This window comes from Mastigoproctus giganteus, chromosome 5 (genome assembly GCF_048544385.1).
Source record: "Mastigoproctus giganteus isolate SK-2022 chromosome 5, ASM4854438v1, whole genome shotgun sequence".
Lineage (NCBI taxonomy): Eukaryota > Metazoa > Arthropoda > Arachnida > Uropygi > Thelyphonidae > Mastigoproctus > Mastigoproctus giganteus.
In genome coordinates this window covers 173653776-173679242 of record NC_143579.1, presented here as the reverse complement: position 1 = coordinate 173679242, position 25467 = coordinate 173653776, and the positions used below count along the sequence as shown (strand labels likewise).

General features: G+C 36.9%; 1 protein-coding gene across 1 annotated transcript in view; it reads right to left on the bottom strand.

The window, feature by feature from the left end:
- LOC150085854 (deoxynucleoside triphosphate triphosphohydrolase SAMHD1-like) overlaps positions 1-25467 on the bottom strand; it is a 207060-nt gene that overhangs the window by 123339 nt on the left and 58254 nt on the right. The window contains exon 4 of the mRNA XM_090374716.1: positions 17823-17951. Within this exon, the coding sequence (XP_090230842.1) occupies positions 17823-17951 (129 nt within the window). The remainder of the gene's footprint in view (positions 1-17822; positions 17952-25467) is intronic.

Here is a 25467-nt window from a genome sequence, read left to right as displayed (position 1 = left end):
AGAAGAGGGCAGTTAGGTTAATTAATGATTCATCTCTAACAGTCTCTCTCCACTCACTTTCTCATAGACGTACTGTTTCTGCTGCATGTCTCTTCTACAGATACTTCCATGGGCACTGTTCTTCTGAATTGGCTTCTATAATTCCCGCTCTCTCTTTCAAAACAGTCCGAACACGTGCCGCCACCAGCCAACATCCATTTACTGTCCAGCTTCAAACCCACAGAACCAACTTTTCATCTTCCTCATTTATTCATTCAACTGCCGTTTTCTGGAACAACCTTCCTTCATACGTATTTCCTGAAAATTACAATCTACAGAAGTTCAAGTCCAATGTCAACAAATATCTTCTTTCGTCTTTTCAACCTCCAATCCAAGCACGGTACTAAGTCCTATAGGTTCCAATACCTCTCGTGTTTGGGGTTCTCATAAAAAAAAAAAAAAAAAAAATATATATAAATATTTTAAAATATATATATATATATATATACGTATAGTATATCTAATGTACAGTATCAGATTCTGTTAGTTCACTTGAAGTCTGAAGTTTATTTCAAATGTATGCATGCACACATATTTCTGCCCCCATATTATGTATATATAGTTATATTTTCTTTATTATTTAATTTTTATGGATTGTGCTAACTGATATGGAATAAAATATAAAATCATCATAAACCATAGTACATACTATCTTTTCAAGAAGCAACATCATGGCAAAGTATTTGTTTGTTGTTTGGTTTTTAGGAGCATTAGCAACTAAGGCCATATTTCTCCAGGGATATGCGGTGGTCATTCCCTGACCTTTCCGCATCCTCCGTATTTGGTGGTGACGGGCTCGAACCCCGGTCTAATCAAGAAGCGTGTGCTACGCACTGCTGCTCCTTCCCACCTGGCTACGGAGGCGCCAAAGTATTTGTGTGTGTGTGTGTGTGTGTGTGTGTGTGTACACACACACATGTATGTATGTAACTAATATAAAGGTAAATAGAAATTGTATTAATGGGAGCAACTGTGAGGATTGATGTAAGTGCATATAGAAGCATGAAGAAATGAGATATGAAATTATACCTTTAAGTGCAAAGCAGCTTGAGAAGAAGTAAAGTAATATGTAATTAAAAGTGAAAATAAAATTAAGAGAAAGTAAAAATGGCAAGATGAGGTTGTTCATTGTACAGGATGACAGCCTAAAAGATGTCAAATAACAAAGGAAAGTTCAAAAATAAGATAGGAAAGAGTCCAAAAGCTTAAAGAAATTTTTAAAAAAATAATATATATATATATAAATTTTGTAATACAGATTATAGCTACAGAGTACCAGCAACACTGAAAATACAAAAAGACTGACTGTCAAACACTGTCAGGGAACCACACATATGCATATAAATACAGGACATTGTGTTTTGTACATCCAGACCAATACAAATAAATTTTTGAAAATACAATGATATACAGTAATACCCCGAAGTTACGCGATAGGTGGGTCCAACGAAAATCGCTTAAGTCGAATTCGCGTAAGTCAGGGTACAACTTTGCATATAAATACATATAAATTTTGTTTAATTGGGACCAAAATATTTAATAAAATTGCAGTTATTTATACATGTTAATACAAAATATGTATTAAAAAAATAAATGAGTTACATAAAAAAGTTATTTCATTGTCGATGGCTTCATAAAATCTAACAAACTCGTCTGATGACACAGCACCTTCTTTTTTTCACGCAGAATTTCTTCGTAGCAAGCTAATTTTTTTATTCCTTGCTTTGTAGCTATAATGCATTCTTCGTTGGAGTCTATGTGTTCTAAAAATTTTAAGCCCTTTTCAATTGAGCTGAGTCCTTCTGTCAAACTTGCAATTGTCATGTGCTTTTCTGGTGGAACTGGGTCTGAAGTGTCAGATACTTTCAGTGACGTTTTGTTCACGCATCTCTATGAGCTCATTCATTGTCAGCTCCTATGTGAATCCAACAGCTCGTTGACATCATCACCATTGACTTCCAAATCTAATTGCTTGGCAAGGTTAACAACTTCTTCTATCAAATGAGCGACATGATCAGTTTCTGGCGTTGTTTTCGTCTCGTTTTTGAAAAAAAAAAAAAATGGACAAAGTTTCTTCCAGACACCATTCAATGTTTTTTTGTGAATTTCATCCCAAGATTCTTCAATGATTCTTACAGCATCTAAAACATTGAATTGTTTCCAAAAGTCTTTAATAGATATCTCATTATTTTGTCTCATAGCTTCATTCAGATGTGCAAACGAACACCTCGTGTAGTAAGCCTTGCATGTTTTGATGACTCCCTGGTCCATCGGTTGAAGCAAGCTGGTTGTGTTTGGAGGCAAAAACACAACTTTCACATGTGGGTCGAAATTAATTAGGGTGGCTGGAGGGTGACCAGGTGCATTGTCAATAAGAAGCATCACTTTAAATGGAATCTGTTTAGACATGCAATAACGTTCGACTTCGAGTATGAAGTGGTGACCAAACCAGTCCTCAAAAACGGAAGCTGTCACCCAAGCTTTATGATTTGACTTCCAAATCACTGGTAAGCTAATTTTAGATATACACCAAACGAAAAAATCAAGAACCGCGTAACTCCGAGTTCGCTTAATTCGGGGTATTACTGTAATTAGAAACTGCATAGGCCAAGACCCTATGATCCGTATCAAGTGTAAATTTACTAATACAATTAAAATATACAAAATGTTTCAAATGTATTGATAAATAATTTAATAATTTTACTCAGGCCAATTCTCCAAACTGTATAATAATCTGTAATTTTTCCTTAAATTTATTCAAGCTCTCCACTTCCATAACACCAAGTGAAAATTTTTTTCCGATGATCAACTACCCACTGGCTGAAGACAAATAGCAAATTTCCACACACCTATAATACAATCAACCTTTTCTCAATTTAAAGTTACACCTCTATTTGTGCGTTTGATGTCTGAGAAAAAAAAAGTAAGGATGCCATCAACATTTAACCTGCTCAATGTATTCAAAGCCTTAAATACCTCATCAGATCTTGCAGGTGTTTGGTTTTCACGGGGCTGCTAAAAAGCACAGGAAATTCGTGATTAACATGCAGGTGGCAAATTGAAAGGGAAGCAAATACCGTAAAAACTGAAAACCAGATTAGCCTCTGTGAATACATTTTACATTAATAGGAGCCCTAACTACTTTGTTTTTCATCTTGTGTATGATTGTGTCGACTATTACGATATTTTTGTGTATACTTTGTGCAGAATCTGTATTAAATTACTGTGACGCCAAGTCACAGACAATGTACCCATGTGTTTGTGAAGACAACAATTCAATTGAGACTAAAGTAAGAGACATGCAGACACTGCGTATGAGAAGACAGAATATTATCATTTAGAAAAGCGTTTCTATCGCTAACCTCTTTATTAATTTAATAGTAGTAAAATTTTATGATTAGCTCAAATAATAAAGGTAAGTGTTTTTAACTTATTAAATAAAGAGTAAGTTAAAATTACTCAAATATTTTATAGAAAATATACACTAAATATTAATTTTTAAAATCATTAAAAAATTATTGGATTAATTACCCAGGTAAGATGTTTCCGAGGAAAAAATTAAGTGGAGTAGAACATAAAAAAAGAACAGAAAAACAAGAAGAAACAAAAAAAAAAAAAGAAGGGAGAATATTAAAGTACAGGCAGTTCTCGCTTTACGAGTTTTCACTTTATGAGTTCTCGGGTTTACGAGTTTTTTTTCCCCAAGTATCAAGTATCAACAAAATCAAAAATATGAACATTAATTGCAAAAAATGAATGTTAAACATTCGTAAATAACGCATTCCAAACCATACACGTAGCTATACAATACAGTGTACCCTGCTTTACGATATTAATCAGTTCCAGAGACACCATCATATCATTAAAATATCGTAAAGTGAACCGAATAACACATTGTTCGGTCATCGGAAATTGAAATTTTCACTGTATAACTAAGCTATTTATCTCTCTAAAATGTCATTTTTAAGGTCACGAGTGTGACCTTAAGGCCATCTAAAAGGTCGTGAGCATGGTTTGTAAATTTTATTAATTACCAATTCAAATCATTAAAATGCACTACACTTTCATAGTTATCATATGTTCCATTATAAGAATCAATTTTAAACGCCTTTGTGATATTTTTCTAAAGCACATTTCTAGAGGTCACAACCATAAAACAATAAAAACTATTTGCACTTTCCAGTTTATTGGGCTTTTCTGTTACTGCAAGCAATTATAAATGGGTAGTAAACTCTATCTTCTTGCATTTGCGAAAATACTGATAGCTGGAATTGTGTGGGTTTTTACGTTATTATGGCGAAATGTGTTTGCCCTTTACTAAAATCTTCAATCGTATAAAAAACATAAATAAATTTTCAGAAACTTCTCTTCATTCCTTTTTTTTTTTAAGTGTTATAAACTTTTTACTCCACACGAATCATGTTAGTTACAAATTTGTGTGTGCCGTTAAAAAATGCTTATGCATGTAATCGTGAAATTTATAATTAAAAGAGATTATCTTGGAAACAAATGCCTCTTGAAACATTTCTGAAGAAGACTCCTCCTTGTGCAACAAACCAACAAGTACCGAGCCAATAATGAGTGATCAACGAGTGCGCATTTAGTCGATGATGATGAAGAATAAACATTCTTTAACATTTTTAAGTCAGAAATAATTTCTCTATTATTATAATTTGCTTGATTTTACAGGCTACGTTTTCATTTCTTTGGATAAATCAATTATTGTTTAAACATAAACTAATTAGCTAACTAATTTTATTGCTGAGAACGTAACCCCTATTTTTAACCTTATGTCTATGTGAAATAAATTACCGCTTTACGGGTTTTCGCTTTACAAATGCGTGCTAGGAACAAATTAACTCGTAAAGTCGAGAACTACCTGTATTGCAAAAGCACTACAATTACTGTACATGCAGAAAAAGATGAGAATCAAAGCAAATTTCTGATTATGATAAAGTAGTAGGACAACCTATAGTGGAGCAAGAAAATTATGCTTCTAATGGAGGTGAAAAATCAGAAGCAGTGGATGAAAACATTCCCATAGAAGCTATCAAGGATTCTGGTCATCGGCCCAAAATTTTATCAAGGAAGTGGATAGACATGTAAGTGAAAATTGGACATAAACAAGTGAATAATGTTTCATTTCCATTGAATGAAAAAGTATGATTTTCAAGTGTATAAATTATACAAGGAATTTAGCAAACAATGAAAAGGTAAATCGTGACTGGTTAATTTATTCACTTTCAACAAATAATATATATTGTTTCTGTTGTAAAATATATGGAACTGCGAATATTCAATTATGTTTAACTACCTTTTCCGAGTGGAAGCATGCTAGTATTAATTTGCAATAACGTGAAATATCTTCTACTCATATTTTTAATTACAATAAATACTTCACAAAGAAGTCCATGTTAACAAAACAAACAACTGTAGATAAAGAACAATTCGCTTGTATGAACTAGAGAAAAAACAGTGGACTGAAATTTTGCAACTCATTTTTGCTGTTTTCAATATTTAGCTGGTCAGTCTCTTGCATTTCACAGTTCCTCAAGTGAATTGTACATTCTCAATAATGGTAATTTTTTGAAAGCAATTGAAATGTTAGCTAAATTTGACCTGTACATAATAGATCGCTGACTCTCTTTACAAGTTCCAGCTGTGAATTACATGCTACAAAAAAGATAAGTATTTTGCTATTTTATTTACTTAATTGTCATATTATATTGTACTTTATAAGTAGCTTTATAGTTCTAGTTACACTCGTTATTTTCAGTTTTAATTTAGATAGTTTTTGTATATTACTACTTAATATGCAGAAAACTGTTGTTTTGTTCGAATCTTGCAGCCACTGTTTTTGTATAGAGTGAGTGGTAGGGAATTCAAATTTTGAATAGTGATAAATAAGTAGCTCTAACGTAAAACTAGACAGTGTATCACTGCATTTAGGAATCTATTAGATAGTGTAGTATTGATAATTAATTAAATTTATTAATCTTATTCATTTTCATTGTTAATTTCAAGATCATGTCCCAGACTACAGCAGCACAGCAACTGCACAAAGTAGCAGGAGCACTGTGATTCAAGGCAGATCTGGGGGTGGGGGTGGGGAGAGGATTCTCCAACACATTGCAGTCAAAAAAAAGTGCAAATTGCGAAATGTTTCCAGAACTCTCTGGAATAGGGCATGATCTAGCCAAGCAAGATGTCTTTGTGTGTGTGTGTGTGTGTGTGTGTGTGTGTGTGTGTGTGTGTGTGTGTGTGTGTGTGTGTGTGTGTGTGTGTGCGCGTGTGTGTGTGTGCGCGTGTGTGCGCGCACGCTCTAGGTGTGGAGAGTGTCAAAAAATTAGGTGCTAACTCAGCATTCTGATGGGCACTTAGGAGAGTTTGAAGAGTCGGGTGGATGCCCCTGAAGGTATTACAATGGGGGATCCATCAGGCTCTCAGCTATCCAACTCAACACCAGAGCTAACTCTTGTGCATCAGGCAACACAGCAGCAACCTCCAAGGAAGAATGCACTGGAGTTAGTTTTTGTCTGTGAATCTACTGTCAAGGAGACAGGTAATATATTGTGTAAAAAGAATAGGTAGAATAGGAACAGGGTATGTCTGCCAGTGGCAAAAGTTGATGTTGTAGAACAGATATCATCTTTTAAGGGCGCAAAGGGTAATACTGTTGCACACGTTGGCACTAATGACATTAAGAGTAGAAGATCCGCAGATTTACTTAACAAGTACAGGTCAATACAGAAAAAAAAGTCATGAGATAGGTTAAATTTGAAAGTGTCTGCAATTCTGCTAAGACATGACAGGAGGGAGTATATGATGAGAGCCTTGTCAGTCAATTCGGTCCTCGAGGGTTCAAGGCTCATGGGGTTAGAATTTTTCTCAATGTGGCCTGTGCTTTTTAACAGGAGGGATTACTTCTACAGGGATGGGATACACTTAAATAGAAAAGGGTGCAAGAGTGTTTGCTGATGCTATTGAGGCAGCATTAGGTGGATCAGAAAACTCCTAGCTTAGGGGAATTCACAGACTAAAAGGTTAATAGTAGTCACAGGCAAAGGTGAAAGTGATTCTTGCACTGCTTCTATTGGAAGCAGTGCAAGAATCAGCCTGGAGGGCAGAGTGCTGGAGGTTTCAAGGACTGGTGGGAATCATCATGAAACAAATAAATACATGGGCTCTGTTAGGGTAACTAAGAATAACAATAGAGGCATGTATACCTGCATGTACACCAATGCTAGAAGTATAATAAATACATTTGATGAATTTGAAGTACTGGTCAAGACATCAAAGGCAGATATTGTTGGGATATCAGAGACATGGTGTAACACAGATATAAGCAGTGTAGAATTGGAATTTGGGGAGAACAATGTGTACAGAAAGGATAGGAAGGGGAGGGGGGGGGTTGCTGTTAATTAAGAAAAACAAAATCTGTGGATGTCCGATCAACGATCACCAGTATAGATTCCGTCAGCAAGGCTTATGTTACCCATTTATGGGCAAATTCAATGCAAAAGTTTGGTGAAACACAAGCAGCTGCTCTTGACATCTCAAAGGCTTTCAATCATGTTTGGCATAAAGGTCTTCTAAATAAGCTTCCATCTTATGGTTTGCCAAATGTATTTTGTAAATGATTATCCAGTTTTCTCTCTGATCGCTCACTGAGGGTGGTGATGGTAGATGGCTTTCTGTCTTCTAACTTCTCCACTAATGCTGGTGTCCCCCAGGGTTCAGTTCTTTCCCCCGCTCTTTTCCTCTTGTATATTTATGACCTTCCTCCCTTGACTGGAAATCCTATCCATAGTTTTCCTGATGATAGCACATTGCATTCCACTTCCCAGTTTGAGAAACCTTGCCCTGCTCAATCAGCTTCAACTTCTCGAACATCCACTATCAATTCCTTAAATGCCGATCTCCAGGTAATTCTCCAGTGGGGCAAAGACAACTTAGTTGATTTCAATTCTTCTAAAACTCAGTCTTGTCTTATATCTCGCAAAAAGGATTCTTCAGCTCCTATGCTTATCTTTGGCGACACTCCGATTTCTAGGCAAGATGATATATCTCTTTTGGGGATTATCCTGATTTCTAATCTTTCTTGGCACAAGCACATTACAAATATTGCTTCCTCTGCATCTAAAAAACTTGGTTTTCTCTTTCGCTCTCAGCATTACTCTTCTTCCAAACAGCTGTTCACTCTGTACAAATTGCAAATGTGCCCTACCATGGAATATTGTTCCAACATCTGGGGCAGTGCCCCCAAAACCTCTCTCAGACTTCTAGATTCCATTCAGAAGAGGGCAGTTAGTTAATTAATGATTCATCTCTAACTGAGTCTCTTCACTTGCTGTCTCATAGACATACTGTTTCTGCTACATGCCTTTTCTACAGATACTTCCATGGGCACTGTTCTTCTGAATTGGCTTTGATAATTCCCACTCTCTCTTTCAAAACAGTCCGAACACATGCTGCCACCAGCCAACATCCATTTACTGTCCAACTTCAAACTCACAAAACCAACTTTTCACCTTCCTCATTTATTTATTCAACTGCTGTTTTCTGGAACAACCTTCTTTTGTACGTATTTCCTGAAAATTACAGTTTTCAGAGGTTAAAATCTAATGTCAATAAATATCTTCTTTCATCTTCTCAACATCCAACCCAAGCACAGTACTAAGATACCCATCCTGTGTCTGAATTATTACTGCAGTCTTGTCTAGATGATCCTACATTGCTTCTTTAACCAATGACACCATTATTTTTCCTGGAACAGAAGTTAAACTAATAGGTCTGTAATTTACTCGTGTCACCCTTTGATCCCCGCTTTGCGAATAGGGGATACATTTGCACATCTCCAGACCATTGGGACTTTCCCTGGGTCCATGATGCTCTCATAATTATGGCTAAGGGTTTGCTTACTTCTTTTACCGCTTCCTTTAATATAACTGGATAGATCCCATCCACCCCAGGTGCCTTCCTTATGTTTAACTTCAACAATTTCTCCTGCACTTGATCTCAGTTATTACAAAATCATTAAGCACTCTGTTACAGTTTGATAAATGTCCGGCATTTTCCTCTCTTAATAACTCCTGTGTGAATGTAGATACAAAATACGCATTCAGATTATCAGCTATCTGAGCATGATCATTAACAGCCATACCATCGATATCAAGTGGACCAATCTAATTCATCCCCTTCCTTCTAGAATTTATATAAGTAAAGAAGTCCTTTCTTAGCATGCTTTTTAGTTTTTCTTAGCATGCTTTGCCAAAGATTTCTTATAATCTGCCTTCACTTGCTTAATCTCTTTTGTGACTCTATTACAGACTAGCTTATATCTGCCCTAGGTTTCTGTGTGGCCTGATAATTTGTATGCATCCCATGCATTTTTCTTCTCTGCCACGAGTCTCATTAGTTCATCTGATATCTATTTAGGCCTAAACCTTGAACAATATTTCTTAATTGGTAAAAGCATAATAGCTTCCACGATTACCGGCGGAATTACTTAACAAGTACAGGTCACTGTTGAAAAAAAGCCATGAATTAGGGTTGAATTTGAAAGTGTCTGCAATTCTGCCCAGACGCGATAGGAGGGAGTATATGATGCGAGCCCTGTCGATCAATTTGGCCCTGGAAGGATTGTGCAAGGCTCAAGGGGTAGAATTTTTTTCAGCCTGGTCTGTACCTGTTAACTGGAGAGACTGCTCCTACAGGGATAGGATACACTTAAATAGAAAGGGCGCAAGAATGTTTGCTGATGCTATCGAGGCAGTGTTAGGTGGGTCGGAAAACTGTTAGATTTGGGGGATACAAGGACTAATAGATTAACAGTAGCCACTGGCAGAGGTGAAAGTGATTCTTGCACTGCTTCTATTGGAATGAGTCGCAGCCTGGAAAATAAGATGCAGGATATTTCAGAGACTGCTTGGAATCATTGGGGTACAAATAAACACATAGGTTGTGTTAGGGTAGCTAAGAAAAAGAACAGGTGCATGTATACTTGCGTGTACACCAATGCTAGGAGTTTAGTAAATAAATTTGATGAATTTGAGGTATTGCTCAAAACATCAAAGGCAGATATTGTGGGGATTTCAGAGACGTGGTGTCACACAGATATAAGGAATGTAGAACTGGAATTTGGGGAGTACAATGTCTACAGAAAGGATAGACAGGGTAGGAAGGGAGGAGGGGTTATGCTATTAGTTAAGAAATACATAAAATCCAAGGAAGTGAAGCCAGTCGACACTGCTGGACAGTGCAGTGTCGAGTCAGTTTGGTGTGACATAAGCACTGGGAGATCAAAATTGAGAGTAAGAGTGTGCTATAGGCCTAATGACTCTGATGAGTATAATAAGAAACTGTACGGGGAAATACAGTGAGCCAGTAAATCAGAGAGTCTTATAATGGGGGATTTTAATTTCCCAGATATTGACTGGAATTTGGGAGCTGGTCACTCACACACTAGCAAAGGCTTTCGTGGATTTATTGGATGATTGTTTTCTACATCAGCATGTTCGGGAGGCAACTAGAGGGAGTAATACTCTTGATTTGATTATCAGTAGTGATTCTTCATGCATTAAGAATCTGCAGGTAAATGAACCATTAGGTGGCAGTGATCACAGTGTGCTGAAGTGGGATTTACTCAAAGAGGTAACTACCATTAGAGGGTTATTGCTTTCGTAAAGGCGACTACGATGGACTGAGACAGTATTTAAATTCTATACAGTGGGACCAGCTGATGATGTTACCAACAGCAAATTCAAAATGGGAAGCATTCAAAGAACTTATCTTGAAAGCTACTAGGCTTTACATACCAACTAAGAAATATTGTTCAAGGTTTAGGCCTAAGTGGATGTCAGATGAACTAATGAGAAGAATGGCAGAGAAGAAAAATGCATGGGATACATACAAATTAACACGTGACACAGAAGCCTATGTTAGATACAAGTTGATCTGTAACCAAGTTACAAAGGAGGTTAGGCAGGCGAAGGCAGATTACGAGAAATCTTTGGCAAGGGATGCAAAGAAAAACAGCAAAGAGTTCTTTACTTATGTAAACTCTAGAAGGAAGGGGATGAATCAGATTGGTCCACTTGATATCGATGGGTCAACTGTTGATGATCCCACTCAGGTAGCTAACAAACTGAATGAATATTTTGCATCGACATTCACACATGAGGAGTTATTCAGCGAGGGGAATGCCAGAGGTGTATTCAACTCTGGCAGTAAGCTAGAGAATCTTGTAATAACTGAGAGTAAAGTGGAGGAGAAATTGTTGAAGATAAATACAAGAAAGGCACCTGGGTTGGATGGGATCTATCCAGTCATATTAAAGGAGGCAGCAAAGGAAGTAAGCAAACCCTTAGCCATAATTATGAGAGCTTCCTTGGACTCAGGGGAAGTACCCATGGACTGGAGATGTGCAAATGTGACCCCAATTCACAAAGGAGGATCAAAGGGAGACACTTCTGTTCCTGGAAAATTAATGGAGGCACTGGTTAAAGAAGCACTGCAGGGTCATCTAGACAAGACTTCAGTTATAGCTCAGACACAGCATGGTTTTGTTAAGGGGAAGTCTTGCCTGACCAATTTGATTGGATACTATGATGCAGTCACAAAAGAACTGGATGCAGGGAATAACTTTGATATTATATACTTGGATCTTAGAAAGGCTTTTGACAGTGTTGCACATGGAAGACTGCTGCACAAATTGGAGCAGTGTGGCATTGGAGGCAAATTTCTGCTATGGATAAAGGGGTGGTTGAGGGGGAGAAGACAGAGAGTGGTAATCAATGGACACTGCTCATCGTGGACTAATGTTATTAGTGGAGTCCCTCAGGGTTCAGTATTGGGTCCATTATTGTATTGATGATGGTATATCAAGCTTAATGTCCAAGTTTTCAGACGATACGAAGGTTGGCAGGGTTGTCAAGGACACTACTGACACTATGCTACTGCAACAGGATCTGGAAAGGTTGAGCAGATGGCCTGAGAGGTGGCAAATGAAGTTTAACATTGACAAATGTAAAGTACTACATATGGGAAACAGCAACCCCAGAGCAACGTATCAACTCTGTGGTACTACACTGACAGTGGTAGAGAATGAAAGGGACCTGGGGGTGGTTGTGCAGGCAGATATGAAGTTTTCTGAGCAGTGCAGACAGGCTGCAAGAGTAGCTTATGGTGTATTGTCGATGATATATAGGAATTTTTCTAGCAGGGATAAGGAGGTGATTATTCCCTTGTATAAGGCAATGGTCAGACCACACCTAGAGTACTGTATACAGGTCTGGAGACCTCATTTCAAGAAGGATGTAGAGATGCTAGAAGGAGTACCGAGAAGGGCAACAAGATTAGTGAATGGAACAAAGGGGTGCTCTTACGAAGAAAGGCTTAAGTTTTGCAAATTACAGTGTCTGCAGACTAGGCACCGGCGAGGTAATCTAATAGAGGTGTATAAAGCCTTGAATGGTTTGAGCATGCTCAATGCTGATAGGATTCTTCCTCTTGCTCAGAATAATCACCTGAGAGGGCATAAATTCAAATTGAGAAAAGACAGATGTAGGATAGACGTGAGGAAATTTGCCTTTAGCCAGCGGGTGGTTGGTTGGTGGAATAGACTTCCATCCCTTGTCGTGGAAGTTGATAGCCTAAATAGGCTAAGCTGGACAGGTATTTCAAACGAACAGAGGGGTGAAGTGGAAGTGGTTATTTTTCATTTATTTTTTATTATTATTTTTTTTTTGGCTGATATTGCATAAGCTTCCTTTCTTGCATCAAATACCTCTACTAATGCTAAATGCTAGTTGTTTGAATGCTTCACACTTAGAATTCACTGTTGGTAACATCATCAGTTGGTCCCACTGTGCAGAATTTAAAAACTGTCTGAGACCAATGTAGTCACCTTTATGGAAGCAAAAACCTTTCCATTTACCCTTGATGGTAATTATATCTTTAAGTACATCCCACAGCAGTACACTGTGATCACTGCCACCTAATGGTTCCTTTATCTGCAAATTCTTAATGCACAAATAATCACTGCTGATAATGAGATTAAGAGTATTACATTCTTTTGTTGCCTCTCTAACATGCTGCTGTAGTAAACAGTCATATACTGATTTACTGGTCCACTCTTTTATCGGTACAGTTGTTTGCTGTACTCATCAGTCATTAAGCCTATAACACACTCCTGCTGTCATTTTTGCTTTCCCAGTGCTTATATCACACCAAACTGACTCAAAGTTGCACTATCCACCAATGCTAGTGCAACTTTTCTTCATTAAGAGCATAACCCCTCCCATCCTCATCCTGTCTGTCCTTTCTGTATATAACCCCAGGGGCTCACATCTGGTGAGTATGGGCTTGGCACACCCAGGGTCCTGAGCTGGATATCATCATTCTTCTCTTTCTTGGTGACTTCTGACTCTTGTTCTCCCCACCCCCCACTTTCCCTTTCTTTTTCTCTCTCTCTCTCTCTCTCTCTCTCTCTCTCTCTCTCTCTCTCTCTCTCTCAGGGTAATTCAGAATTTTTTTTTGGCTGGTGTAGCATAAGCCTCAGGCTTCCTTGCACCATATGGCTAATAATTATAATAAAAAAAATATTGTACTCCCCATATTCAAATTCTGCATGCCTTATATCTGAGTGACACAACGTCTCTAAAATCACAATAATATCTGCATTTCGTGTCTAGACCAGCAGTTAAAATTCATCAGATTTATTTACTATACTCCTTGTATTGGCTTGTATTGGTATACATGCAAGTATACAGGCACTTGTTCTTATTCTTAATTACCCTAACACAGCCCATGTATTTACCTGATTCGTGACTTCCCCACCCCAACAGATCTTGAAATCCCCCAGAAAACCTTGTTTCCAGGCTGCTGCTCATTCCAATAGTAGCAATGCAAGAATTGATTTCCCTTCTGTCTGCGGCTTTAGTTAAACTATTAGTCTGTGAATCCCCCAAGCTAGCAGTTTTCTGACCCACCTAACACTGCCTCAATGGCATCAGCAAATATTCTTGCACCTTTTCTATTTAAGTGTATCCCATCCCTGCAAAAGCAGTCTCTCCAGTTAACAAGCACAGACCATGCTGAGAAAAAATTCTACCCCATGAGCCTTACACAATCTCTTCAGGGCCAAATTGATTGACAAGGCTCTCGTCACATACTCCCTCCTATCATGTCTACGCAGAATTCCAGACACTTTCAAATTCAATCCTAACTTGCAACTTTTTTTTCAACATTGTCCTGTATTTGTTAAGTAAGTCCGCAGATCTCCTACTCTTAATGTCATTAATGCCAATATGTAAAACATCACCTTCGGTGCCCTTAAAAGATATCTGCTCTACGTCTTCAACTTTTGCACCTGGCAGACATACTCTGGTCCTATTCCACCTATCCTTTTTGCACAAGATATTTCCATTTCCCTGCAACAGAGTTACTGTCAACTAGCTCCTATGGGACCAGCACATCCTGCCTTGGGGGGTTGCCACTGTGTTGCCTGATGATCAAGTGCAAGCTGTAGCACTGAGGTGGGCAGCTGAGAGCTTGATGGGCCCAATGTAATTCTTTCGAGGGAATCCAGCCTGTTCTTCAGGCTGTCATAAAGGTCTCTAACAAGGCAGATTTGGCACCAAATATCCACACACTCCTTACATTGAGCATATACAAAGGTATCCCAGTTGGCAAATCATGTCCCATTCCTGATAGCTCTACAAAAATCTAACAAGTCGTAAATCTCAAAGCTGTGATTCACACGACAACTGTCCCCTTCAGTTCTACCCAGAGCCACAGCACTTTCATTAGCTTGAGCCCTTTGCTTTGCTACTCTTGTCTGAGCTTTTCATTCAAATTCAATATAATTAAAAATATTACACTAAACAAATATATCTAATGCAGTAATAACACTGTGCACTGGTTATGCTATGAAGTTTACGTTATTAATTATCTCTCTATACATTAAAAAAGTTTTCCTTATTGATATTTATTCAAGTCAATGGGAGAAGAGGGTGGGGCAATTATGTCACTACAAATGTGCAGGTAAATAATTACCTTGTTGTCTTCCATTGAAAGACAACTGCCTCTATAACATTCACCAACCTCGTGCACGTGCTTCACTGTCTAATATGTGACCACGGCCTGCATCGTTTGATTTTCCAATGTAATGCCAGCTGATGAAAGGACCCGATATAGTTTGAACATTTGTAAATAATTTAGTATTCTGTAAATATTTTAAATATTTGTATAGTTTAAAAATATTTTAGTCTTGCTCTTTCGGATGCAACAATATTCCTTATGCATTATAGAACCCGAAGCAAAAGGCCTTTTCCTAAGTGACCTATGTAAATGCAGGTAAATAATTATATAATGATATTATTCCACCTTGAGAATGCCACGTGGTGGGGTACCCAATGGAAAAAGAGGGATGCGGGTCACATGGTACAAGTGGGCAGAGCAATTACATCACTACAAATGCACAGGTAAATAACTGCATAGGTCATTTGCTGATTAGATATCGATTAGTGCGTTTCAACAGGTGTATACATACCTCTACATTTTACGTATGCAGGGGCAAAGCCCCCTAGTAAATAATTAAAATTTGAATGTTTTTATCAATACACCAGTTACACAGCAATAATACTACATGATATCAAGTTTGCGTTCAATTTATTATGGTAACTCTTTAAAATCTGGCATCCTTGGAGATTGAAGGTGCTGAATTTTAAAAAGGTGTAACTGGTAGTTAAGTTTTAGAGGATCCAGTGTCAATAAATATTGAGTACAAACAACTGAACTTATAACTATAAACATTTATAATGGCTGTCTTGTCCTTTCATTTATTTTTGCAAGCAAATTAAACTACACAGACAATGGAATGGTCTTAATTTCCACAGCAGAACACTTGACTTTGTAATTAGTTGCCTTGGTATTGCACTACTTTCAACAGTTGTCTTAAGCTAGAGCAGTGGTTTTCAACTGGGGTGCCGCGGCACCTTAGGGCGCCACAACAACATTCCAGGGGTGCCACGTAATTTGGGTTTAAGTTACTTAAACTTATTATTATTTTTTAATTTATATATTTATTTCATTATAAAAAGGTGTACAGTATCTTTTTAATTTTGTGGTGATCTATAATTGATATTTACTTAGTACCTCTATACAAAGAATAAAATTATATACTGTATATATATAATTTGTATTATGAAATGTAATTTTTATAATTATATTATTTATATTTTAAATTTATATTTATTTATATTTAAATTTATATTTATATTATTTATATTTTAAATAATTATATTATTTATATTTTAAATAATTATATTATTTATATTTATATAATATTTTTAATATTATATATATTGAGAAAATTGAGTAGGGGTGCTGCAAAATAAAATAAATTACTTATGGGTGCCGTTATTAAAAAAAAGGTTGAAAACCACTGAGCTAGACTATGATTCTGAAAATTGATTTTGTATACTGCATGGTAGTTCATATCAAACAATTCTGTTTTCTCTGTGTGCTGTCACCAGACACCCACTAGCTGATTAGCAACTGGTTAGTCCCAAAAGAGACTGTCAAAACAGTGACTGTCAAAGGAATGACCAGATACTTAATGCACTGACATGACATTTAAAAGTACAAGCAACTTCAACTGATATCAAAAACTAAAAAGAACAGGAGTTTATGAATAAGTAAGAACATTAGTACTGACTGATTGATTGAGCTGTCTGGAAAGTTTCCTTTATTATATCGACCTGACAATGCAGAGAGCAGGTGAAATTTTTCTGGCAATTTCTATAATAGTCTAGAAACTGACCACTGCAGCAAGATCTAGAAAACTCTACACTCCAGAACTTCTTAGCAGTTTAACTAATATAAACAGATAAACCAAAATCTAAGTGCATGAAAAATAAAAATCAACTTTAAAAGAACTGTCGAAAACAGTTCATAATAATGCAATGCAAATGATTTATTAATCTATTTTATGAATATTTATAACCCACAATTTCAAAATTGTGAATAATTAATTTATTCAAAAGCAATTCATGCCTCAAAATAATACTTTATGATGGAATGAAATAATATTAAAAATTTGTGATCAGCATTCAGATCACCTAATGATTTTGATAGAAGTTAGCAAAGTACCAAAAATTCTCAGAAACAATCATTATTCTTTTATTTTTCCTTATATTGGTAAGAGCACAGTTTCATTTCCAAAACATCTGTTACCCTTATTAGAAATTAAATAAAAATAAAAGACGCTGTTATAGCATGTGAGAATTCATTTTAAGATGTTTACTGATGTGCAACCACATCAATCACATTATACAGGTTGGGAACTTGTCACAATTCTGCTGAACCCAATCTGTGAACTGAGGATTCTAGGAAAAAACAGTATATACCTTCAAAACCAGAATAAAAAATAAAATACAGACCACTCCCATATTTCTTTTGAAAAAAATATTTTCAATAGAAAATCAGAATAAAAAAAAAATATATATATATATATACTGACTCACATATTTCTATTGAAAAATTTAATTATTGTTTTGTGTTAATACCATAGATAAATGAAATATAATAAAGACTGCAAATTTTAATGGATGAGAGAACTAGAAAATTTCGCAATTTAGCCCTCAATGCAGATCTGTGTAAGACTGATCACAACTGTGGTTATTGCTAGGGGTACAGCAAAAAATTTCTATTTTTGGAAACTTCACTTATGTATAAAACTGTATATATAAAAGCAGCACAACTTAAACTTAAACCAATACCTTTGATCCACTTATTAACTTCTTGATAAAGATAAATTCATCCTTATCAATACCGCACTGATGAAAAACAGGGTGCAAGGAATTTTCTTGAACAAGATAGTCAAACATTGAAAGGGAAACATCTTCATGCTGAAAGAAATAGAGAATAATAAGAATGATATCATTATCAATAAGTAGAAATAGATAACGCTACTCTGCATTTTGAAAAAAATTCTGTCATATTTTCTCAGAAGAGGGTCTCTGAATCATTTTATGATTTTCTAATGCTGATTTCAAAAATAACTTCCATTTGTCTCTATCACGTCACGTAACTCCCTTTTTGTATAGGTTCTTAGTCCCATGTAATGCGGATTTGCACTACATGAGAACCTAACTTTTCATGTAGTGCAAAGGAACCTAACTACCATGTTATACAAGGGTTACCTGTACTTAGATTTCAGTAAAGCTTTTGACACTTTTCCACATGAAAGATTGTTGCGCAAATTGGAGCAGTGCAACATTAGGGAGCAAGTTACTGCTATGGATAAAGTGATGGATGCTGTGTGGCAGAAGACATAGGGTGGTTATAAATGGGCACTCCTGTTCATGGACTAATATTATTGGTGCAGTCCTTCATAGTTTAGTGTTGAAACCTTTACTGTTTTCAATACAGGAATTCCCCGACTTATGTAAGGGTTGTGTTCCGCACAACGCTACGTAAATTGGAATTTCCCCCATGCTTGTGCAGCACTCGCAACTGTGCTCGCTGAACTGACTGAATCAAAAAGGAAATGTTCGATGAACATGTAAATAGAATTATTTATTGCATTTATTCAATTTTTTATCTCATGTGCAGGAAAAATTAGAAAAGCGTGCAATTTAAAAAAATTTCAAAATCATAAAATTACAAAAAAAGAGGAGACGTTATGTCAATAAGTTTTACCTCTCAAGTATCGCTGCCAGAATCGACATCTTCAGCTGATAAGTACACCGCTGTGGAGATTTAGAAGGGATTGGCCGCCAAACCTTATGAAAGAACATATTAACGGATGACTGCACGGTAACTTTTTTCTTTTCATTGTAAAATTCTTTGTAGCAAGCAAACATATCATTCACTCCTCTGTTAACTTTTAAGAATCGTTCGCTGTCAGGATCCATCTTCTCAAACCTCATCATTGCCGATGCAATTTCATGAAATGCCACTGCCATCTCTCTGGTGATAAAGCGTCTTGGTTTCTCATTTGGTTCATCTTGAGCTTCATCAGCATTTTCTTCTTTCACTATCGCTGCCTGCAAGTCAATAAGTTCTTCGTTAGATAATTCCTTGTTTTTTTACTCGATTAACTCCTCCACGTCATTGGCATCAATCTCCAACTGAAGTAGCTCTGCAACTTTTACAATCTTATCTGTAACCTCTTCATACGATTCATCTTTTTCAAATCCTTCGAAGCCTTTTATGTGCCGTGGGCATATTTTCTTCCATGCACCATTTAAACAACTTTTAGTAATTTCCACCCAGGCCTGATTAATTTTTAAGATGGCGTGGTAAATATTGTAAGATTTCCAAGTCTCTTAACATAAAATTTTTCTCAAAGTCTACTGCAGACAATGCCTGAGAAAATGTTGTGTGTAAATAGTATGCTTTTAAATTCGAAAATAACACCCTGATCCATAGAATGGATGAGTAAAGTCGTTTTTGGCAGTAGAAATATGACTCTCGCGTTCGAATTGAACTTGTCTAGATGTGTAGGATGTCCAGGAGCATCACCTAATAGAAGCAAAATCTTGAAAGGAACGTCGTAGTCTTTACAATAATTTTCAACCTCAGGAATGAAGCAGCATTTAAACCAATCCTCAAAGAGAGATATTGTTATCCATGCTCTCTGGTTCGATCGGAAATGCACAGGTATGGTGGCTTTATTGATGCCCTTAAATGCACAAGGATTTCCAGAATGGTACACAAGCAGTGGTTTTAATCTGTACTCTCCCACTGCATTAGCCCCAAGCAAGAGCATGGCCCTATCTTTTGATGCCTTGAAACCTGCCATTGTATTTCCCTCTTTGGCAATGTACATTCAATCCGGAATTTTTTCTAAATCTGATTTTCCATCCATATTATTAACAGCTGTTCCACCTTTGATATAGCACCTGAATGCTGCTTTGTGATCACTGTTGATCCTAAGTGCGTTGATCCTTTGACATGTTCTTTTATACAAGCACTGTCCTTAAAAATAGCATTCACTGTTGAAGCAGCAAGACCTAATTCCCTTGCAATAGATGACAAGCTTTGTCCTGCTTCGTACTTAATCATTTTCATCTTCATTTCTAAATCAATTTTGTTTCGTTTCCTGGCACTGCCAGCACTTGCACTTTCTGTTGGTCCCTTTCCCTTCATCATTGTACTACATAAATAGGAATGAAGAGAATTTTCTGAAAATGTTTTTTATATGATTGAATATTTCAGTGAAGGGGAACACATTTCAGCACAATAGCATAAAAACCCGCACAATTGCAGTTATCGGTATCATCGCAAATGCAATAAGATCAAGTTTACTACCCGTTTATAATTAGATGCACTAACAGAAAGGCTCAATAAACCAGAAAGTGCAAATTGTTTTTATTGTTTTATGGTTGTGACCTCCAGAAACGTGTTTTAGAAAAGAAAAAAAAATCACCAAGGCGTTCAAAATTGATTCTTATAACAGAATCATATGATAACGATGAAAGCGTAGCACAATTTCCATTATAAATATGACCTTTTAGAGAGATAAACGGCTTAGTAATATAGCAAATTTTTCAACTTCCAAGGACTCGGAATGAATTACAAAAAAAGAAAAAGAAAAAAACTGTGTTATTGGGTTCACATAATGATATTTTCACAACACAATACCTCCATTTACACCTGTGGGATGCAAAATACATTTCCACGATTTATTTTAAGTTTGCATCGGCCGGCAAAAACTTGCATAAAGTTGAATTTCTGTAAATCGAGTATTATGTAAGTCAGGGAATTCCAGTATTTATAAACAATATTGGCAAATGCACAGGTTACTGCCTAAGTTTGCAGATGATACAAAGGTTGGCAGAGTGGTTAATTGATGAAGATCTGAGAAGTGGTAATTGATGTTTCACACTGATCAATGCAAAGCTCTGTACATGGTCAGTGGTAGTCACAGAATAACATACCAATTAGGTGGTATCACACTCAAAGTAGTTGAGAAAAATGGGTTTTTGGGTTATTTATACAGTCCAACATGAAGTTTTCTGAGCAGTGCAGACAGGCTAGGACAGCTCATGTGGTTTTGTCATTAATATACAGGAATTTTAATATACAGAGACAAAGAGGTTATCCCATCATATAAGGCAATTGTTAGGCTGCATTTTGAGTGCTACACACAAGTCTGGAATCCTCATTTAGGAAGGATATGGATCTGTTGGAATGGGCACAAAGAAGAACAATGAGATTGAGGGGGGAACAAAAGAGTACCCTTAGAAAATTTTGCAAATTGCAGCATCTGGAAACTAGGCACCTGCAAGAAGATCTGACTGAGCTGTTTAAGGCTTTGAATGGATTACGTAAACTAACAGATTAAATTTATATTTAACATAAACTTAAATTGAAAAAGGAGGGGGACAGGAGAGATATGAGAAAATTTGCTTTCAGCCAGAGAATAGCTGACTGTTGGAAGAAATTATCATCTGGTGTTGTGGAAGTGGGTAGTTTAAATAAATTTAAGGAAGAATTCAAATTATCAGAGAGAATGAACAACTGCTACTTCCTGTGGGTTCATCATCACTCTGCCTCTGGATATTCCACTGTTGTCTGTTGCACCAATGTATGTTCAACATTGAATTGGGCAGCTGAGTTCTTGATGGGTTCCTTAATGAATTTAATTCCTTAAAGGGCACAACTATTCTTTAAGCTCTCATATTCACCTATTAGAACACTAAATTTATGCTTAATATCCTCACACTCTTTGCATAATAAAATGCACAAAATTAAAAGAACAATGGAATAAGTTACTAAGCAGCTGAAGAGAAATCATTTTCTTACACTAAGAAAAACAACTAGATTTCATTAACAGCATATGAAAAACTAATAATCTGGGATAATGATAATGAAGAAAACAAAAATGAAACAGACTTTCTGAAAGAATCAAAACATGTTTCCAGCTTTTAATATGGAGTGCTTTTTTTTTAAATGAGAATTCATTGAAATTCAGATAACTTCAAGAGACATGAAATTGACAAGTAACATTCTTTATTCTGTGCATGGTGAACCTGTAAAACTACAAATGTGCATGCACAATGCAAAGCAATATTCAAAATTAGTATTCAGCATACAGGACTGTATGTTTTACCTTGACACAGTCATACTGAATAATTTAAATGGCTAAGGGAATGTCATACTGCAGTTATAATGCCCTCGTGAGGAAATTAAAGCTGTTTCCATATAAAGTACACATTGTGCACCATTTTTGTATCAGACTGTGGAAAATGAAGCCATTACTGTTGTTGGTTACTAGAAAAAATAAATGAAGACTCTCAGATGTTCAGATGTTAGACTGGACATCCTTTTCCATCAAGGCCTGGTTTCATATGACTGGGTATTAGCATACGATGCAAGAAAGCAAGCTTATGAAGCATCAGCCAAAAAAAAAAAAAAAAAAAAAAAAACTTTCCCATTTCACCCCTCCATTCGTTCGAATTACCTGTCCAGCTCAGCCTTAAATTTATTTAGGCTATCAACTTCCACAACAAAAGATGGAAGTCTGTTCTACCAATCAATTACCCACTGGCTAAAGGCAAACTTCTGCACACCTATCATACAACTGTTTTTCCTCAATTTGAATTTATGCCCTCTCGGGTGATTATTCTGAGCAAGAGCAAGAATCCCATCAGCATTTAGCATGCTCAAACCATTCAAGGCTTTATACACCTCAATCAAATCACCTTGCACGTGTCTAGTCTCCAAACACTGTAATCTGCAAAACTTAAGCCTTTCTTCATAAGAGCAACCCTTTGTTCCATTCACTAATCTTGTTGCCCTTCTCTGTATTCATTCCAACAGATCTACATCCTTCTTAAAATGAGGCCTCCAGACCTGTATACAGTACTCAAGGTGCAGCCTGACTATTGCCTTATACAAGGGAATAATCACCTCCTTATCCCTGCTAGAAAAATTCCTGTATATCATTCACAAGACACAATGAGCTACTCTTGCAGACCATCTGCACTGCTCAGAAAACAATTTCCCCAGGTCCTTTTCATTCTCTACCACTGTCAGTGTAGTACCACAGAGTTGATACGTTACTCTTGGGTTACTACTTCCCATATGTAGTATTTTACATTTGTCAATGTTAAACTTCATTTGCCACCTCTGAGCCCATCTGCTCAACTTTTCTAGATCCTGTCGCAGCAGCATACTGTCATTAGAGTCATTAACAACCCTGCCAACCTTCGTATCGTCTGCAAACTTGGACATTAAGCTTGATATACCATTATCAATATCATTTAAAAATACAGAAAACAACAATGGACTCAATACCGAACCCTGGGGGACTCCACTAATAACATTAGTCCACGAAGAGCAGAGTCCATTGATTACCACTCTGTCTTCTCCCACTCAAACATCCCTTTATCCATAGCAGCAATTTGCCTCCAATGCCGCACTTCTTCAATTTATGCAGCAGTTTTCCCTGTGCAACAGTATCAAAAACCTTTCTAAGATGCAAATATATGATATCAAAGTTATTCCCTGCATCCAGTTGCTTTGTGACTACATCATAGTATCCAATCAAACTGGTCAGACAAGACTTCCCCTTAACAAAACCATGCTATGTCCGAGCTATAACTGAAGTTTTGTCTAGATGATCCTGCAGTGCTTCTTTAACCAGTGCCTCCATTAATTCTCCTGGAACAGAAGTTAAACTAACAGGTCTATAATTACTTATGTCGCCCTTTGATCCCCCCCCTTGTAAATTGGGGTCACATTTGCATATCTCCAGTCCATGGGTACCTCCCCTGAGTCCAAGGAAGCTTTCATAATTATGGCTAAGGGTCTGCTTACCTCCTTTGCTGCCTCCTTTAATATAACTGGACAGATCCCATCCACCCCAGGTGCCTTCCTTATGTCCACGAAACAACAATTTCTCCTCCACTTTCCTCTCAGTTATTACAATATCATCTTGCTCAGTACCAGAGTTTAGCTCACTGCCAGAGTATATAAACATTAAATGTAAACATTAATACTCATCTATGGTGTATACAAAATCACAACAATACATGAAACTCCCACACACCTTGTGAAGACTGGAGTGCAGTCTACAATGTCTACAATGAGATACCACTGAATTGTTGGGCTTTTCTGTCTCACGTAATCTACAATCTCTCAGCAGTGTATTGACATCCATGAACTTCTGGGACAGTTCATTAAGGAAGAGACTGTTGAAGTGTGGTTTTAGCAGGGCAGTGCAACAAGTCACAATTCACACGTGTCTACTACTAAACTATTCCTCTTGTTCAGAGAGTGCATAATTTCAAAATGAATATTCCAAATGCAATATGATCAACACGACCACCAGAATTGTTGCCACTAGACATTTCTGTGGGGCTATGTCAAAGACAAAACTTACATCAATAAATGAAAAACCGAAAAGCAACATTATTTCCAATGTTACTTTCAACATGCCTGCAGCATGTTGGAAATAATGGCATGTTTTGAAACACTTCATCGTGCATTATGTTGTGATCACAATGATGATTATTTAACACCTTTTGTGACAAATTAAGTAAATGATAGACAATAAAGAATGTTATGCATGAATTTCAGATTTCTATTACTGTTTTACTCAAAGTCATGCACATTTTCATGGGTTCTGATTAAAAACAATTACCATATATTTTCAGACGAGGACTGCAATTCCTAGAAAACATAGAACACATTTTTCACTGTTTTATAAAAAGAATGCTTTTCTGTCGCAACACCCATAAACATAATTATATTTATGGGTGTTGCGACAGAAAAGCTGAACAATATCTGAATGTCTGTATCTGAACAATAATTTCATAAAAAATACTGTATACTGTAGTACAAAATGGATTGCGTATAAATTACGGACCTGTAAGGTTCCTAGTTGATATGCTGCAGATCGGAGTTGCTGTTACAACACAAACCACAGATGGTCGATGGGATTGATGTCTGGGGAATTTAGAGGCCAGGGCAATACTTAGAAATCTTCCTCATGTTCTGCGAACCAGTCTCGAAGAATCCGGGCAGTGCAGCATGGTGCATTATTCTACTAAAAGATGGCACCGTTGTCATGAAAGGGTATACCTGGTCAGCAATGATGTTTAGATAAGTGGAAGACGTCAAAGTGCCCAGCACATGGATGACTGGACCCAGGGTATCCCAGCAGAACATTTCCCAAAGCATGACACCGCCACCACCGGCTTGTTTTCATCCCACGTGCATCCAGGCTCCATCACTTCCCCAGATAAACGATGCACACATACCCGGCCGTCCACATGGTGCAACAAAAAACGTGATTCATTGAACCAGAAGACCTTCTTCCCATCACTCAAGGTCCAGTTTCAATGCTCGCGTGCCCATCGTAGGCGCTGTCGCCGGTGAACCGTGGTTATCATGGACACTCAGAGCAGCCCC